Source organism: Capricornis sumatraensis, chromosome X (genome assembly GCF_032405125.1).
Source record: "Capricornis sumatraensis isolate serow.1 chromosome X, serow.2, whole genome shotgun sequence".
In the NCBI taxonomy this organism is placed as follows: Eukaryota; Metazoa; Chordata; class Mammalia; order Artiodactyla; family Bovidae; genus Capricornis; species Capricornis sumatraensis.
In genome coordinates, this window is record NC_091092.1 from 16,637,120 (window position 1) to 16,656,287 (window position 19,168).

General features: G+C 45.0%; 1 protein-coding gene across 1 annotated transcript in view; it reads right to left on the reverse strand.

The window, feature by feature from the left end:
• Positions 1-19,168, reverse strand: part of GUCY2F (guanylate cyclase 2F, retinal) — a 97,784-nt gene that overhangs the window by 13,444 nt on the left and 65,172 nt on the right. Inside the window, exons 9-14 of the mRNA XM_068962828.1 lie at positions 18,567-18,723; positions 13,073-13,222; positions 9,019-9,167; positions 5,675-5,838; positions 4,694-4,886; positions 229-403 (exon numbers count right to left, since the gene is read on the reverse strand). Coding sequence (XP_068818929.1) covers positions 229-403; positions 4,694-4,886; positions 5,675-5,838; positions 9,019-9,167; positions 13,073-13,222; positions 18,567-18,723 — 988 coding nt within the window. The remainder of the gene's footprint in view (positions 1-228; positions 404-4,693; positions 4,887-5,674; positions 5,839-9,018; positions 9,168-13,072; positions 13,223-18,566; positions 18,724-19,168) is intronic.

A 19,168-nucleotide genomic window follows, 5' to 3' on the forward strand; every position in this document is an offset into this window, starting at 1 on the left:
AAGGTGGACTGGAAGGGTTTGGTACTTAGAACAAGAGCTGCTGCCCACTGGGGTAGGGCAGGTGCTGGAAGGAGAGGAAACTTGGGGAGACGAAAAGGAATGAGGCAGCACTAGACACCTGGATAATCCAGCTGCCGATAATCAGGGAAGAGCTACCCTCTTCCTCCTGTTTCCAGCCTTCCCTTGAAGTGCATAATGTTTTCTCCCATTTTAGCTGCTGGTTGTTACCTGAGTGCAGGCCTATTCGAATCCGGACTGGCACCTCTGGCATGTGCCGCATCTTGAAGGTACCCACAGAGCTGAGGATGTCTAGGGACATGTTTGCAATCTCAGCTGCATGCCTCATGCCATTCCTCTTTGGGAGGCCTGAGGCCACCATGTAAGCATCTCCAATGGTCTCTACCTGGAAATCAGGGGAAATAGAATGAGCAAGTAAATAATTTGTGTGTGTGTGCGTGTGTGAGAGCATGCATACATGAGTGCACGTGTGACCTTTCATACAGTTAAAGGGTATGATGGACGCTAAGTGTTCTTCTTATAAAGTGAAGAAGTCAGAAAGAGGCTCTCAGTGCTTCACAGGCCTGGCTGCACAGTAGAATCACTTGAAAAACTTCATTTAAAAAATACTGATGTTTAAGTCTTACACCTATAGATTTTACAGTTACTTCTCAGGTTCCTGTCTGGCCCTAATGAACTCTCTGGCTCCAAATAATTCCTGGGGAAGGGAAAGGGGAGATTTCTGGGACTGTCCATGGATATTCATTGGGGAGCACCCTTGGAGAAGGTGCTTTCCCAGCAAGCATTTCTCTAGACCATTTGGGTCAAAGAGCTAGGGTAGCTTTAAGGCAAATATAGGGAAAAGGAACGGAAGGAAGTGAAACAGTCTGTTCCTTCTGCTTTGCCTTGCTAATATGACAGTTTTGCAGCTTCCCCAGGTGTGAGAACTGTCTTTTCCCACCAGCTCCCTGTCCTAGCACTACCTCTCTAAGGAGCAGCAGTACTAGCCCTCCACTCCTTGCAGGTGGCACTTAGAACTGGACACCTGTGAATTAAGGTGACTCTGTGCTCATCTTCCCCACAGAAGTGTATCCACTCTTTATAGTGACTAGTAAGGTGAAGCTTTGCAAGTAAATCCAAAAGATAAGTAAGCTGAAGGGATGTCTATGAAATGGGCCAATCAGACTCTGCTAGTACAAGTTTCCATTCAGTTAAAGCTCTATGTTCTCCTAGATTCCCTTAAAAACTAGGAATAAAACTACCATATGACCCAGCAATCCCACTACTAAGCATATACCCTGAAGGTGAAGGTGAAGGTGAAGTCGCTCAGTCATGTCCGGCTCTTCGCAGCCCCATGGACTGTAGCCTATCAGGCTCCTCCAGAAAACAAAACTGAAAAAGACACATGTACCCCAATGTTCACTGCAGCCCTATTTACAATAGCTAGAACATGGAAGCAACCTAGATGTCCATCGACAGATGGATGGATAAAGAAGCTGTGGTACACATAGTCATTTGAGTCAGTTCTAGTAAGGAGGATCAACCTAGAGCCTATTACACAGAGTGAAGTAAGTCAGAAAGAAAAACAAATATCATATTTTAACATATATATCTATGGAATCTAGAAAGAAGGCACTGATGAGCCTATTTGTAGGGCAGCAATGGAGATGCAGGCATACAGAACAGACTTGTGGACACACGGTGGACAGGAGAGGGTAGGTCAAATGGAGGGAGCAACAAGGAAACATATACACTAACATACGGAAAATAGATAGCCAATGGGAATTTGCTGTATGACTCGGGGAACTTAACCCGGCGTTCTTTAACAACCTAGAGGGGTGGGATGGGGTGGGAGATGCGAGGCAGTTTCAAGAGGGAGGGGACATAAGTATACTTATGGCTGATTCATGTTGATGTGTGGCAGAAACCAACACAATACTGTAAAGCAATTATCCTTTAATTAAAATGAATAAATTTTTTAAATGGCCCCCAAAATCTATGTTCTCCTAAATAACTGCACTCACAGGGCGCCATGGTTAAGAGCATGAAACTCTGAAGTCACACAGCCTTGTTTAGAATCCCAGATGCACCTTTTACAAATTGTGTGGCCTTAGTCACATGACTTTTCCCCTCTGTGCTTCAGTATCCTTATCTGTAAAATAGGGATAATGAGAGCACCCACCTCATACAGCGTTTTAAGGACAAAATAACTTAATAAATGTCAAAGCAATTAAAACCTGCCTGGGGGATAAGTGCCAGCCATTACCATCATCATCATCACCATCATCATCATAGCCAAACTGACGTGTCTGGAAATAAACCATAGGACTGTGCCTATGACTCAGTTCCAGATAAAATTTAGTACTTGGCAATAGGCTCCCCATTATGACTTTCTATAGTGATCCTTCACACCTATGGGGCTTTGTACCTCAGGATGCTTCCATTCAGGGCCTCTCTTACCTAATACAATTTGAGAAAAGGATTCCTGCTCTCAGATAAATAAGCATGCCTGCTCACACAGAAGATGGCAATGGTACAATGCAAATACTATATGCACGAGAGGGAGAAACTCACTGGCTGGCTATTATCATTGACTGGTGGTTGATCCTTCAGCTTTACCGAGTCAGTCACCCAGGAGACCCCAGGGATATGGATGAGAAAATTAGAAGGACAGGGAACATGGGTGCTTCTTGGCCTTGGTGTGACACTGGTGTGGGGAATATGGGTTGCATAAATCAGAACAAGGGCACAGAAAGGGTAGATAAGGCATAGAAAAGGTCTGGTTAAGATGGAGTGGTAGTAGGAAAACTGAAACTGAAAACAAATCACCAGCTTCATAATTCTGCAGCAGCCTTCTCACTTCCACTTCAGATTGTCAAGTGCCAGGGGAGGCGATTCCAAGTTTATAGGTAAAGAAAATGAAAACACAAACGGATTTGGTGATCCGCCACTGGTTCAATTTTCATTTCCTCTGTACTGTGTTGTTTTTATTAAAAAGGACTGACTACTTAGATGTAATTTTTGGATTCATATAGCCCCACTCTGTCCTGAAAACATCCCGCTAGCTTCCTATTGCAGCCATGAAGTATCAAAATACCTAACAGCCTCATTCCCAAGACCCCCAACAATTGTCTGAACAGTATCAGCTGGATTGATTAAGCTCGTGGCTGTGTTACTGCCCACACTGAATCATCTTTGATTTTAATTTCAACTGAATTAGCTTTCAGTGATTTGTTTTTCTCTTCAGGCTGCTTGAATTCAACAAGTTAAGACAGGTAGTCTGATTCCATGGATTTTTCCTGCACCATGGTTTCTGCGTGTGCTTCTTGATTAGTTTGCAGCTCCTGCTGATTGACAGGCATGATGCCTGTTTCTGAGCCCTATTTAGGCAGCTTGGCCTAGCCCTGAGGCTCTCTACTTGACCTGAAAGAGCCCTGTCTAATCTGAGATAGACACACTGCCCTGTGTGTGATTTGAGAGTTGGAACCTTTCAGGCTACTGTGAAGGATCCAATGAATGGAGCTACTCATTCTCCAGCTCCAGCTGGGTTCCTGGGACAGAGGAGCTGTCTAAAGTGTGGGATGCCTGGGGCATCTTTTTCCATCACTAAAACAAGTTTCGATGTTGCAGACAACATGGACATGTTCCTGCGCAGCTATGAGATTTTTAGTCATTTTTCTGCCTAGAGACAGGGCAACACATACAATCAAGAGGAAAAAAGCATGGCACCGAAATGAGTGAATATAGTCATCTGTTCTCCACTCATCTTCTGCCACCTTTGACAGAAATAGTGGAAAGTGACACGGTGGAGGGATCAGGGGAAGTGGGAGCAGCAGGTTGCTGCTGCTGCTAAGTCGCTTCAGTCGTGTCCGACTCTGTGCGACCCCATAGACAGCAGCCCACCAGGCTCCCCTGTCCCTGGGATTCTCCAGGCAAGAACACTGGAGTGGGTTGCCATTTCCTTCTCCAATGCATGAAAGTGGAAAGTGAAAGTGAAGCCGCTCAGTCGTGTCCGACTCTTCGAGATCCCATGGACTGTAGCCCACCAGGCTCCTCCGACCATGGGATTTTCCAGGCAAGAGTACTGGAGTGGGGTGTCATTGCCTTCTCCGGGGAGCAGCAGGTTACAACCTCACAATTAATCACTTCTTGAGACCTCAGACCACTAGGTGGGCTTTAGGTTACCCTGTAGCAATCCCAGAGAGCCTCAGGTCCAAAGTTGAGTTTGCTCCTGTATAAAAACAGTACCTAAAGGAGGGAACCAAATTTTAATAGCGTGTATTATATATACACAAATTTTCCCAAGATGAACTTAGTCATCAACTATGGGCCAAACACTAACACTTCTGTATGCCCTTCCGTGCCTGCCCTGTGGGTACTTGGAAACTGAAGAACAACAATACTTATTGGTCTCAACCTCTTTTTAGTCCCAGTTCTAGAAAACAGCTCAAAAGAAATCTGACCAGCAATCTCTTGCTGTGTTGAGCTTGTTATTTTGAAAAATGTGACATTATATGCATTTTATTTGGCCTTCGTTTTCAATGGAGACCAATGGAAGTGGTATACTATTTAAATTTTAATTCCTAAATAACAGCATTCGATAAAATTGCATCCTTCCTTCAATTCTGGAGTACACACAGGTGGGCCTCATATCAAAATTGCTCTCTGGAACATATTGTCCTGCTAAGTAATGTACCTTGTAGACATCATGACTGCCAATGATGGCATCAAAGAGGGTGTACAGGTCGTTGAGAAGATCCACCACCTCAATGGGCTCACTCATGGCTGAGATGGTAGTGAAGCCCACAATGTCGCTGAAGTACAAGGTGACCAAGTCAAAGCCCTCCGGTTCAACTGTGCAGCCCTTTTTGAGAGATTCAGCAACTGATCTGAAAAGCAGACACAGACATTCCTCAGAGGACACAGGCCTCCCTCCAGGCCACATCTGCTAGAACACAATTTCTCCAAAATTCACTGCCAAGTAGGTAAGAAGGAAGAAAATGTCACTGGGATGCAAACACTCATTCTTTTATTTATTTCACAAACAGATATTGAGTGCTTACAATGTGCCAGGCAATGTGCCAGGTGCTGGAATACATCATTGAGCAGAGAGTCCTGGTTTGTTCCTTTGTGGACTTTTTCCAACTCTCTATCCTTCTTTCTCTGCTTCCCCCGACCCACCCACTCCACCCCACCTGGGGGCACAAAATGTTCCCAGGAGGTTGCCTTTGCAGGAGACTAACTTCCCTGATTATCTCCTAGCAGATCATGATAAGGGGACTTGAAAAATTTGGAAATGGTAGCAACACATAAGGCTCCCACTCTAAGGAAGGAAAAGCCTAGAAAAACAATCCAGCTACTTCCCTCTAGGAGCTCAAAACACTGTCTCCTTTTAATTGGTCAACTTCCAGGCAAAGTCATGAAATGACAAATGGAAAAACCAAGGCATCAAAAATGTAAATGACTAGCATGATCCACAAGAAGTGGAAAATTAGGAAGTGTGCTCTGCTCCCTGGGTTTTCCAATTCTTTGATTTGAAGGTGTGACTCAAACCTACTGGGAGTAGAGAGGGTACAGGACACGGGGAGGGAACAGTTAGCTGACTGGCACTTTTTTTTTCTATTTTTAATAGAACACACTGTTACAAGCATTCACACTCCTCAGGTTTCACACATACGGTGGTAGCATCTGTGTCAGGAGCTTTTCTGTTTTCTGTTTTTCAATTTCCAGCTCTTCAGTTCGCTCCTGGATCAAATCTTCCAAGTTGCTAGAATATTGCTCCAGCATCCGAAGCATAGAGTCAATAATATTAGTCTTCTTCCCTTTATTGAAAGTTTTAAACTGGAAGTAAAGCAGAAAGAAAGCCAGAGAATTCTTACTCCTTAAACTTAGAGGTGATGGAGCAAGACCCTTTATCACACATCCCTTCCTCTAAAATGCCAAGGCAAGAGAGGTAAAGCCATGTATAAATAAGAAAAGTCATTTCTCACTCTTTTGTCACCCTGGCCCATTCACAGAGCTCTTTTTCCCTGAGTAGTTCTTCCCCTACCCTTCTGGTTCTTTCAAGTCTAAGCAAAGGTGCTCTCTGGTCAGTATCCCTCAGTTCTGAGATGCCAACACATAAGCAGTGAAGTGAAGTCGCTCAGTCGTGTCCGACTCTTTGTGACCCCATAGGGTGTAGCCTATCAGGCTCCTCCATCCATGGGATTTTCCAGGCAAGAGTGCTGGAGGAGATTGCCATCTCCTTTTCCAGGGGACCTTCCCAACCGAGGAATCGAACCCAGGTCTCCCGCATTGCGGGCAGACGCTTTACCGTCTGAGCCACCAGGGGCCACTTCAAAGGCAAGAAGATTTGGTCTGGAGCTCAGGCCAGTCGTGAAGTGGGATAAGGGGAGGGCTCTTTTACTCTTCTAGATCATCAACCTACAAAACTATACTTATCTTCTAATGCCACCATGTTACCAGTACTTGGACAGCTGGAGGTTCCTTGACCTCTTAAATGTGACCCAAGATCTACATTTTTTTTTTAATGTTTGTTAGTCACCCAGTCATGTCTGACTCTTTGTGATCCCATGGATTGTAGCCCGGCAGGCTCCTCTGTCTATGGAATTCTCCAGGCAAGAAGGCTGGAGTGGGTTGCCAGGGGATCTTCCTGACCCAGGGATCGAGCCCAGGGCTCCTGCATTGCAGGCAGATTCCTTACCATCTGAGCCACCAGGAAAGCCTGGTAAGATCTACATGGTAAGATCTATCCTTTTTTCTTACCATGGGGCCCAAGAGTAATGGTGTCTCCTAATACTTGGCCTTCATGTCAGGGTCATGTAGAAATTCAACTGGTCTTGCCCCTGATCCTTTAGAGGTGGCTGCATGCCACAGATTTGCAATGTGCCCTCCTGGGACCCTGTTCATCTACAGGGACAAGGGGTTTGTCATAACATTGGTTCAGTTCAGCCACTCAGTCGTGTCTGACTCTTTGCAACCCCATGGACTGCAGCACACCAGGCTTCCCTGTCCATCACCAACTCCTGAAGCTTGCTCAAATTCATGTCCATTGAGTCAGTGAGGCCATCCAACCATCTCATCCTCTGTCATCCCCTTCTCCTCCTGCCTTCAATCTTCATGAAGGGTAGCCCCTTCTTACTGCTATATTCAGCAGGCAAAAGGCTGAGTTGACACCAAGAGAAGACTGGTGGTAATTTTGCTCAACACCTAGGAATCTGTCCCAGTGAACCCTTTTATACACATAACGGTTCACATGTGTTCTACGTAGCACTCAATGCCCCAAGGCTAAGCTTCCTTCTGAGCCTGGTCTGCACCTGCCTGTCCACCGAGGTCCTGTTGGTAATCACAAGAGCAAACTCAGATGCTTTGGTGCTCAGATGCTCAGTCGTGTCTGACTCCGTGCAACCCCATGGACTGTAGTGTACCAGGCTCCTCTGTCCATGGGATTCTCCAGGCAAGAAGACTGGAGTGGGTGGCTGTGCCCCGCTACAGGGGATCTTTCCAATTCCCCTATTGCCTAATGCAGGGAGCCTCCTCCTCTCCCCATTTCAGTTGGATTAGCTGCGGGGACTGGGGAGGCATTTCAGTGAGGGCAGCCCCAAGCCATCCTGTTTGAAAGTCATTTACATTTTTGATGCCTTGGTTTTTCTATTTGTCATTTCATGACTTTGCCTGGAAGTTGACCAATTAAAAGGAGACAGTTTTTTGAGCTCCTAGATGTGCACTCCTTCTTTCACCGGCTTCTCTGCTGCCTTCTGAAATAACATCTCTAGCATCAACACCAGGGTGAATGCTTTTCTTCCTGCCTCATGGTAAGTTTTCAGAAATTTGACCTCCATAATTCTGTGCCTTTCCCCTGCTACTATTGAACACCTGTCTGAGTGTCCTCAAGAGACTCAGCCAGGCTAATGGAGGCATTCTGAGCTGGGGACATGGATGACTTAATATTCAGGGCCCCCCAGGCTTTCAATCCAACTCTTTCTGTTTTCCACCTCAGATACCTGCCACTCACTGAGCATCTCAGTGCGGTACACCAGCCAGGTTCAAAAGCCTCTCCGCCACCGCTGACAGAGCACTCCCTCAGTTTCGGTATCCTGTCATTTGAACAAAGCCCTCAAGTGCATGCTCTGACATAGGAACTGCACCTTAGCAGGGCTCTCTCTCTGCTCCTCATATTCCCTGTGGAATCCTGACTTCTAGGGCAAAAGTCAGGCTCTTTAGAAACTCAGTATCTTAAGGAGGGAATTTATCACTTTTCATGTACTTTATTGCCTCAAGTAGGGCTTCCCAGGTGGCTAAATGGTAAAGAATTTGCCTGCCAATGCAGGAGACACAGGCTTGATCCCTGGGTAGGTCCCCTGGAGAAGCAAATGGCAACCCACTCCAGTATTCTTGCCTTGGAGATTCCATATACAGAGGAGCCTGGCAGGTGACAGTCCATGGGGTCAAAAGAGTCAGACATGACTGAGCACACGGGGCTTACTGCCTCAAGCAGTTCCCTAGGAACCAAAGGAATCTCCTGCTTTTGTACTCCATGTTTGCACTTCCTTCCAGCCTGAAAACCCTTTCAAACTCCTCATATTTTTCCATACCCTCCCAAAACAATCTGGCTTCACTTAAATGAGATATGCATCAGAGTTCTCTGGAGTTTCCAAAGCATCTATTCCAGGATCCACCTACTCCTTCTACTAATGGTCTCAATGACAGTGCCTTGCAAATGCTTGGTGGTTCAAGTTCATCTTTGAAAGGTCAGTTAGGTCAGATTGTGGATGGTATGGAGCAGAGGTTCAGATACAGGAAAGACCAAAATGAATCCTAATGCACTTGGGGGATGTACTGGAGATGATCCAGCACCAAAGGGCCTTCAAGTAGCCAGTTCCATGCTTCATCCCCATGATGAATGCCTTCTTCTCTTGCAAGAGGGTCCTTCCACAGTCTGATGAGAACCGAAGGAGTTTGTCTTGGTAGGCTGGCTTCAAGATGGCTTCTGGGCAGTGCTAAGCTTCACAGAGTCCTTACCTGGTTAAATATTTCATCAAATGCTGGTCGTTGTTCTGCAGCCTCAGCCCAGCAATGCTTCATCAGCTGGAGACATTCTGGGGGTGCATGCTCAGGAGGAACCACTGGTCTGTACACTGGAGGAGGCTTCTTAAGTCTTTCTATGATTTCTGTCAGGAAGCAAAAAAAAAAAAAGGTCTACAAATTGTGGGGAAAGTACCAAGATTTGGTAAAGATAATTGAGTTTTAAACAAGAATGACGTCGGGCAAGAGAAATCACAAAAAGGCCATCTATTCCACTTTCTCCTTAGGTGGCCTGAATATAAATTATATCTGAGCAAAGGCTATATCAATCAGTCAAGAAAGGGAGTGAGAAACTATTAATAATTAACTGAGGTATTTGGTATCATTTAAGCAGGCTTCCCTGGTGGCTCAATGCCTGCCAATACAGGAGATGCAGGTTTCATCCCTGGGTCGGGAAGATCCCTTGGAGGAGGAAATGGCAACCCATTCCAGTATTTTTGCCTGGGATAGCCCATGGACATAGGGCCCTGGTGGCCTACATTCCATAGGGTCGCAAAGACATGACTTAATGACAAAACAACAAAAATCATTTAAGCACAGCTTTGTTCTGCTTCTGCTACATATTATTTATGTTTTTATTGATATATAGTTGATTTACAATGTTGTGTTAATTTCTGGTATCAGTTCAGTTCAGTTCAGTCGCTCAGTTGTGTCGACTCTTCGTGACCCCATGAATCGCAGCACGCCAGGCCTCCCTGTCCATCACCAACTCCCAGAGTTCACTCAGACTCACAGCCATCGAGTCGGTGATGCCATCCAGCCATCTCATCCTCTGTCGTCCCCTTCTCCTCCTGCTCCCAGTCCCTCCCAGCATCAGAGTCTTTTCCAATGAGTCAACTCTTCCCATGAGGTGGCCAAAGTACTGGACTTTCAGCTTTAGCATCATTCTTTCCAAAGAACACCTAGGACTGATCTCCTTTAGGATGGACTGGTTGAATCTCCTTGCAGTCCAAGGGACCCTCAAGAGTCTTCTCCAACACCACAGTTCAAAAGCATCAATTCTTTGGCGCTCAGCTTTCTTCACAGTCCAACTCTCACATCCATACATGACTACTAGAAAAACCATAGCCTTGACTAGATGGACATTTGTTGAAAAGTAATGTCTCTGCTTTTCAATATGCTATCTAGGTCAGTCATAACTTTTCTTCCAAGGAGTAAGCGTCTTTTAATTTCATGGCTGCAGTCACCATCTGCAGTGATTTTGGAGCCCAAAAAATAAAGTCTGACACTGTTTCCACTGTTTCTCCATCTATTTCTCATGAAGTGATGGGACCAGATGCCATGATCTTCATTTTCTGAATGTTGAGCTTTAGGCCAACTTTTTCGCTCTCCTCTTTCACTTTCATCAAGAGGCTTTTTAGCTCCTCTCCACTTTCTGCCATAAGGGTGGTGTCCTCTGCATGTCTGAGGTGATTGATATTTCTCCCGCAATCTTGACTCCAGCTTGTGCATTAGTCCCTCAGTTATGTCTGACTCTTTGTGACCTCATGGACTGGAGCCCACCAGACTCCTCTGTCCATGGAATTCTTCAGGCAAGAATATTGGAATGGGTTGCCATTCCCTTCACCAGGGGATCTTCCTGACCCAGGGATCAAATCCATGGAGATCAAATCTCTTACATTGGCAAGCGGGTTCTTTACCGCTGAGCCGCCAGGGAAGCCTGTGCTATACAGTAGGACCTTGTTATTTATCCATTGCTTCAATGATCTAGCTCCTTTCACCCATCCCCAAATATCTAAGCCTTTCAATCCCCACAGTAGACCCAATTAGCCCCCACTGAAGGCCCAGGTTATGGGCCCTGCCTGGTCTCTAGGGGAAGGGAATTAAGAACACCATTAAATCATTCAGGGGCTCATTGGGATCCTCCTGGCTGCTAGTACTTGACTTCCACTCTGAGTGCAACATTTACTATGTATCAGACTTTGCATGGTCTCTCTGCTTCCACCTCAGCCTTCTCCAAACCATTCTGAAAACATGAATTTGGCCATGTCGCTTTTTTGCTTGAAATCTCTTTATGGATTTTTATCACCCACAGGATAAAATCCAAGCCCTGACTATCTCTTCAGCTCATTGCTTATCCCTATTCCCCTCTTCACACCCTTGACTCTCACATCCTCATCATGAACCAAACCTTGCTGGCACCACCAGTGTGTCTTCCCTACCTTTGCCTTGGCTATAACCCTCCAGCAGTATGGCTTTATACCACATAAGAAATATCACCTAGCCTCCATGAAAGAATTTCAGTTGTTGCCTCTGCTCCTTGTGACATGACACCTTCTGCTCTGCTAACTCAGGCTGGCCCATACGGTGATGGTTTCTCCATCACATCTCTTACCCCGGCCCCAGTGCAATAAATTCCATGGAAATTGACCCTATGGAGTGCAACTGCCCCACCCAACTCACTAGTACAGGAGTCTCTTTCTCAGAATACCATCAAGTTCCCTTGTCCCTGTGTCAGAACACTGACAAGTGAACTAGGTCACCTCTGTCTTTAGGCCCAGCATGGTTCATGTCCTTGAGGAGCTCACAGTTCAACTGGAAAGATAAACAAGGACCAGCGATATAAGTGCTCTAGCAGTCATACGCACAGGAGAGCACAGAGGGGACATCCATCCCACACTTAAAAGGTCAGAGAAGGTTTCCCAGTGAAGGTGACATGAGTTGGATGAGGCAAATAGGCAACACATGTGGAGGCACCAAGGGGGGAGAGATAGTGATTTCAAGGCACTGCCAGTCACATAGCTTAGCTGGAGTATGAGGAATGATAGAAGATAAGCCTAGAGATGCAGCTAGGGACCAGATTGTGTGTGTTATGTGAGAAGACTGGGCTTCATTTAACTTGTGATGAGGAACTGTTGGGGAGGGGGTTTAGGTAGAAATAAAGCTTTGAGTGGGGCAAAATACTACTAAGTATTTTAGGTTTGGTTTGATTTTGCATTTTTAAAATCTTGTATTTTGAAATACATTTAGACTTTCAGAAAAGTTGTAAAAAACTAAAAGTACAATAATTGCCTATATCTCCTTTACTCAGCTTCCCCCTAATGTTAGCAACTTATAAAATCACAGTACAGAGGAAGTTAATATCAGTACAATGCTTATTACTAATCTAGAGTCTTTATTTGAATTTCATTATTTTCCCCCTAATATCCTTTTGTGTTTGTTTCACAACCCAATTCAACATCCATATCATATTTCATTGTTCTGTCTCAGTCTTCTCCAGTTTGTGATGGTGCCTCATTCTCTCCCTGTCTTTCATGACTTTGATACTTCTGATGAGTACTGGCCAGTCAGAACGCCTCTCAGTTGGGCTATGTCTGATGTTTTCTCATGGTAAGATTGAGCTTATGCATTTGGGGGCAAGAAGACCACAAGGGTGGTACTGTGCCCTTCTCAGTGCATTATGGCAGGGGAGACACGATGTTCCTTGATCACCTGGTTAAAGCAATGTCGTCAGAGTCCTCCACTAATAAACTTATTATTTTTCCATTCCTAATTATTTAATATCTAGTGAGTTCATACTTTTAGAATATGTCAGCATCCTGCTTCCCCTCCAACTTTTGCCTGGTAGCCAAAGATTCTGATCGGAGATAAGGATGAAAGACTACAGCAGGTCACAAGGAAAAGGGAGGATTCTGACATCCAGGAGCATCATGGAGGGGGCACTGAAATCTCTGGCAGGGGGTATCTGAAAGGAATGGTAGGAGGCTGCTAAAAAAAAAAAAAGCTAACATAAAAGCCCTTTAGGCTCTTGGCTTATGTCATAGTTCAGAAAAGAACCAGCTTCTTGGGTGGGGGGAATTCCTTCCAAATGCCTAAAGTGTTCTGGCTCCAAGTGCCACCTGCACACAACACAGGCTGCTTGCAGACCAGCAGGCAGTTAGCACAAACACAGGACCGTGTTCACTCTTTTGGCAAATCACAACAGCCTAGGTCGGCCTGACGACCTGGATCATGGTGGGGTCCTGGTACCTTTTTCACATCTCCTGCTTACCTTTGGCAGGCAGATCCATCATGCAGAATGGAGTGCCCCGGACCATCACTTCCTGCATGATGATGGCAAAGCTATAGACATCTCCTGCAAAAGAACGTAACCTGCTGCCCCTTGGGGCTCTCAACAGTTCAGGGGCTGTCCACAGCAACTCTGAAAAGAAAGCATTGTGTAATGAATCTAGGGAGAATTAACTGGCAGCATTTGCAATGCCCTCGAGGGCTCCAAGGGTGCTGTTTTATTGACTGCTTTATATTTTTATTAAGACAGACTGGCATGCTAGTGCTGCCCTCCCGCCCCCAGGGTCTAAATGTATGAATCTAGGAATTACTCACAGCAAAAGCATACTACTTTCCCCACCCCCAGGAGCATACAGGCAGACACAGCAGAGGTGTGGGGAAGGGGACAGAAGCTCGAAATGGAAAAACTATCTGGTGCTGGCTTTCTTGCTCTGTTGAGCCTGCAAGTAGCAGTTGGCCAGCTTCCAGGGAAAGGCGAATGCACTGCCAGACTGGTTGCCATGGATTTGCTGTGTGCTGAGATCTACATGTGTCTGGTAATTTGAATGTGCTGGGGCTCAGGGATTCACAAGTTGATTTCTCCAGGTCTTAACTGAGGATTAGAGGATCCCCAAGCCTCCTCTGTTCCTTGCAGAGCAAAAGGGTGCAGCAATTCCTTCAACTCAGTTCCACAATTATTTACTGAGGATTTACTATGTACGAGGCACCGTGCTAGGGATGGGGCAGTGGCAGAGATGAATTAGACCTTGCCTTTGCCCTTGCAGAGTTCACAGACCAGTTGGCAAGACACACATGTGTACCCCTAATTGCAATACAACAGCGATGGTGATGTGGGCCACTGTAGTGTATGCATAGTCACTCAGTCATATCTGACTCTTTGTGACCCCATGGGCTGTAGCCCATCAGGCTCAGCTGTCCACGGGATTTCCCAGGCAAGAATACTGGAGTTGGTCGCCATTTCCTTTTCCAAGGGATCTTCCTAACCCAGGGATCGAACCCACGTCTCCTGTGGCTCCTGCATTGGCAGGCAGATTCTTTACCACTGAGCCACCTGGGAAGCTCTATAGTGTAAGGAAGGAAATCTATTAAAAGCCAATATTAAGCACACATTAAAAAAAAATATAATCTCTGCAGGTGATGCTAGTGGTAAAGAACCTGACTACCAACGCAGGAGTTATGAGACTCAGGTTTGATCCCCGGGTCGGAAAGATCCCTTGGAGGGCATGGCAATCCACCTCCTGTATGCTTGCCTGGAGAATCCCATGGACCGAGGAGCCTGGCAAGCTACAGTCCATAGGGTTGCACAGAGTCGGACATGATTGAAGAGACTTAGCATACACACGCATGGCAATCAGAGACTCAGAAATTTGGGGGCAAGTTTCCTTAAGCAACATATAAAGAAATACCGATTAATAATGGGAATGTTTTACATTGAACGATATGAAATTGCTGTTTCTGTAGCTCAAAAAATGGTTCAATATTGGCAAGTCCATGAGATTCGAGCTAATAAAAAAAAAAAAAACTGAGCTGATCAAATTATTCCAGGAAGGCTTCCTGGAAAAGTTAAATCTTAAAGGAGCTTGTTAAGAAGGTCAAGGATGCAGTTTCCTAGAGCTGAGAGGGTAAGGGCTTTGCAGGGAGAAAGAACAGTGCGTGCAAAAGAACAAGAGGTAGAAAGGAGCAAATTGTGGATGGGAGTGATGATAAGCAGATTAGCTTGGCTGAAGAGAAGGGCTCTGTTAAGGAATAATGAGAAATGAGAAATGAGGTTGATGAAGTGGGGGAGGGAGGGTGGCTGGAAGAATGAGGGCAGGAGGTGAGAGGCCCCGAGAGCCAAATGAAGGCATTTGGAGTGAATACAAAAGGCAGTAGGGGTGCTGGAGCTGGAGAGGGATTTGATGAAAGTTGTGTTTGGGAAGATTAATCTGGCAACCTGCACAAACTGGATTGAAGGAGGAGAGAGGCTGGAATCAGGGAAACCAGCTAGAAATTATTACAGCAAGAGCCAGAGGTGAGGTGCAAGGGGTGACAGCAGCAGGATGAGGACCGAGATATATACGAAGGTTAAAATGGACAAGGAAGGGACAGGGCGCTCCTCCACGGGAGAGAAGTGGAATAAACAACAGGCTGACAACCAGACAGGAAGGCTGGAGAAGACTGTTGAGGGTGGGGGTGGCAGGGAAAAACACTGGCTAACTTTTCAGCTTGTCAAATTTGGGGCATTGGGAAGAGAGTCCAAAGGACAAGGCCCTAGGAAGCAAGGAGGAGGATAAAAGGTCAGATTATTTTGGTTTGTTGCTGAAACCCAGGAAAGAGAAACTCACCCTGGAAATTCTTATTTGGAGCCCATTCTGATCTAAATGGTGGTCCAGGAAATTCTAGCCTCACCCCAAGCACATACTCATCTCATTTTGTCTTCCAGGTGTCCCCAGCCATTGTCCCCCAACTCCCCCGCCCAAAATCGGAGAGTTTTGCCCGTCAGTCACCTTGCCTAGGTGAACTGATGCTTGCAAATAAAACGGAAAAAACCGAATAATACTTTAGTCAAAGGAATACATTACTGACCGTGGGGTTTCAGGCATATGTTTGTGGGGGGGGGGGCAGGGAAAATGGTATGCAGCTGCTTGTTCCTGGCATCCTCTCACTCTGCACACTTAACAGCACAAGAAGGGAAAAGAGGACACAACTCTCGGTTAAAAAGCTGGGTGATTAAATACAATCATTACCAAACAGTATTTTCAGAGAGCACTTACATGTATGTTGTTAATGGCTAAAATGATTTTTTTGCACTATACTTATGTAATTGAGAGTAGGCAGTAATGAATCCACTTACAACATGCCCCCATCTCCCCCTTCCCACTCCAGAGCCCAGTAAGAGCCACTGCCTATCATTAGACTTGAACTCTCAGAAAAAAAAAAAAAAAATCACTTTGGCTTGTTTTGTGTTTACTGGAACCAGGGCTAACTCATAGCCCTGCTATGGTGATAAAATCAACCTTGGAGAGCCAGTGATACGATACAAGAGAACACAGAGCAAAAGTCAAGAATCCTGGGTTCACAATCTCATCTGGGTCACTAATCAGCTCACCTTCCTAAACCTTGGCTTCCCCATCTGTAAAATACAAATTGAGCCAGACGATCTACAAGGCCTTCCAACTGTAAGATTCGATTAGCCCTGTCGTCTAAGGTAGGGAGCAGCAAGTTTCTTTATTTCTTCCGTTCATTGATTCAACAAACATTTATTCCACCAGGTATGGTGAAAGGCACTGTGGGAGGCAAACTTATTTCTTACCTTCACAAGACTTATAGTTTAGGGAGGGAGGGAAGACAGCTAATTAAACATGTATTACCAACAAAATGTGGTATTAAAACAAAGTTCAAAGCCTTAAAGGATCATAAAGAGGATAATTTCACCAAGCCTAAGGAAGCCTCTTGAATCATTTGAGCCTTCTGGAAGGAGTAGAATTTAGCCAGACTCAGATGAGTGGGTAAAAGTGGGAAGGGAAGAGTGTTCCAAGCAATGAACAAGGTATATGTAAAGTTCTGGAAGTAAGAGAGAACCTAGTGCAAATAAACTACTGGAAGGCGGTCAGCACTGCTGGAATATAGAGACAGTGGTTAAGCATGAGAGGTCCTCACGCCAAACCACGACAGACTTGTAAGCCATGTAAAGGAGTTTGAACTTTATCCTAAGAGCAATGGGAAGCCATTCAATGAGTTTTGGCACAGCTGTAACATGATCAGATTTGCAGTTCAGGAAACTCCCTCTGGCTTCGGTGTGTGAAGAAGGGATTGAGCATCCAGATTGCCCTTGCAATTTGGAGAATGGAATGAAAGTGTAAGAGGGAGAAACAGGTAAAGAGACAGACACAGTACACCAAAAACAAACAAACAAACAAAAAACCACTGCAGGTACCCTGTCCTTACTCTAAAACTAGAGTTTCTTAAGTTTGAAAGTTGCCAATCTGTGAGTTAAATGGAATTCTAGGAAGCTGGACATTGTGTTTTATTTTATAAGTGAGTAATTTTGATAGGAAGATAAGTACTTCCCACTCGGCAGCTGTCATCCAAACATCCTAGTCCTAACACCGGGCACCTACTCCAAGATTTCAAATTGGGATTAGCCAGATAATAACCATATGATTCAGTTGTCAACAAGAACAGGTCCACAGAGAGAAATAGAGGGAACAAGAGACAGAGACAGAGAGAGACATAAAGAAAGACAATAGCACGTGTTTCTATTGTGATTACCAAGAGCTTCAAGTCCTTTAAAGTACTGATGGTCAGAGAAAGAGGAAATTGTTATTAAATGTTTTCATTTAGCTGGGTACGGAGCTAGTCTTCAGAAGATCTGAACTGATGCTGCTAAGTAGGTGCACGATTTGAGCAAATCTTGAGACTCAGTTATCTCATTTGTAAAATGGGCGAGTTGGACCAGATGACTCCCTAAAGGCTCATATTCCACTGGCTTTATTAGGCGCAAAAATGACGTCACTGATGACTGGACTGCGTCTCTATCTGTGCATGTGTCACTGTGTGTCCTTCAGTCTTCATTTCTCCTATAAAGTCAGCAATTCTAAAAGTTTTAACACCAAAGATTCTTTTAAGAGTATGAGTATATGTTGTCATTTTGCATCTCTCTCTGTCTCTTTTGGGTTGTCTGCTTTTCCATTTTTGTGTTATCATTTCCCCTCTTCCCCTTTGCAATACTGCTTAAAACATTGAATGTGCTACTTTCCTATATTTATTTAACCCTATTCATTTTCTTACCTTACGTCTTTCTCTTCCTTCCTTCTTCCTTTCCATCAGTTCATTCCCTCCTAGCTCTCACTCACTCACTCCCAAGCCCTGAAGTCTCAGATTTCTCCTGTTTCTTTGATCTGTTATGACCCCTACAGGCATTGTCTGGTGCTGCTAAGGGTGCACCAAATAAAAGACAAAAACACAATATGGGCATCACAGACAAGCCTACTGATTTCCTAGAAGGCCACAGTTCAGTCTGACGCCATCCCACACAACCCATGGAGCATTTACTTGCTGGGGGGGGCCCCTCTTTGCTTCTTCTCTCTAGACAGAGACAGTGAGGGTAGGCTTTAGTGACATCCCATTCCAGAATGGGCTTTGTGGGAGTCCAACTACCAAATTACCTTCCATTCAATCTGACAAGTATTTATTGAGCACCTACTGTGTGCCTAGCACTCAGCAAGTTCCTCCAGGGACACCTAGGGTCTCCAGACAATATAACCTAATCCTGCCACAGCAGGAATTCAACATTATTGCACTGGCTTTGTTCAGAAGGCTGGGCTGTGTGGAGATTACGGCCTGCAGATTTCATTCAACTCCTTTGGCTTGGAAATGAGGCTGATTTTCAACAAAAGTGAGGAGTTGAATCAGCCTGAGGCTTTAATCCAAGGCATGCTCTCTTGTGAACTTCGGAGTACCTTGTGTGCGTCACAAGGGCACAATACATTGCTTACCTTCTGCGGAAGGTTCCTCTTGGGAGAGTCTTAGGGTTTCCAAGATGTCATTAAAGCCATAATCTGTCACTTTGAGTACAAAACGCCCATCCACCACACAGTTCCGAGACTTCAGCCTCCCATGAGCAAACTCTCTGTGGTGTAAGTACTTCATACCCTGCAGATTATACAAACAAGATGTATTTAGCAATTTATTTAACTGTTTTGTGCTTTTAGAGCCACTTTCTGAGATTGTTCACAGCTACTATGTTCTAGAATTCAGCTCTTTTCTCTTATATGCAGGCAAAGCCAAACTTTTGACAACGAGAATTGTTTCCAGGTCCCTTTTGTCGCTAAAATTTTACACTTTGATGAAGAATCATATTTTGTGGAAGTAAAGAACTGTACGTTATGGCAAGATTTATTGGCATTTCAAACACAGGATGGATCTATACACATATAATTGCCAAGAAATTAAAGATTCTGATCTTCCCCCCAAAGGTCTAGCCCAACTCTCATCCACTATTGGCAGGAATGGAAACTGACACAGCCTTTTGGGTGGGTAATTTGGAAACAGCAATCAAAATTGAAAGTATGCACACATACCCTGTGACCTGGGAATT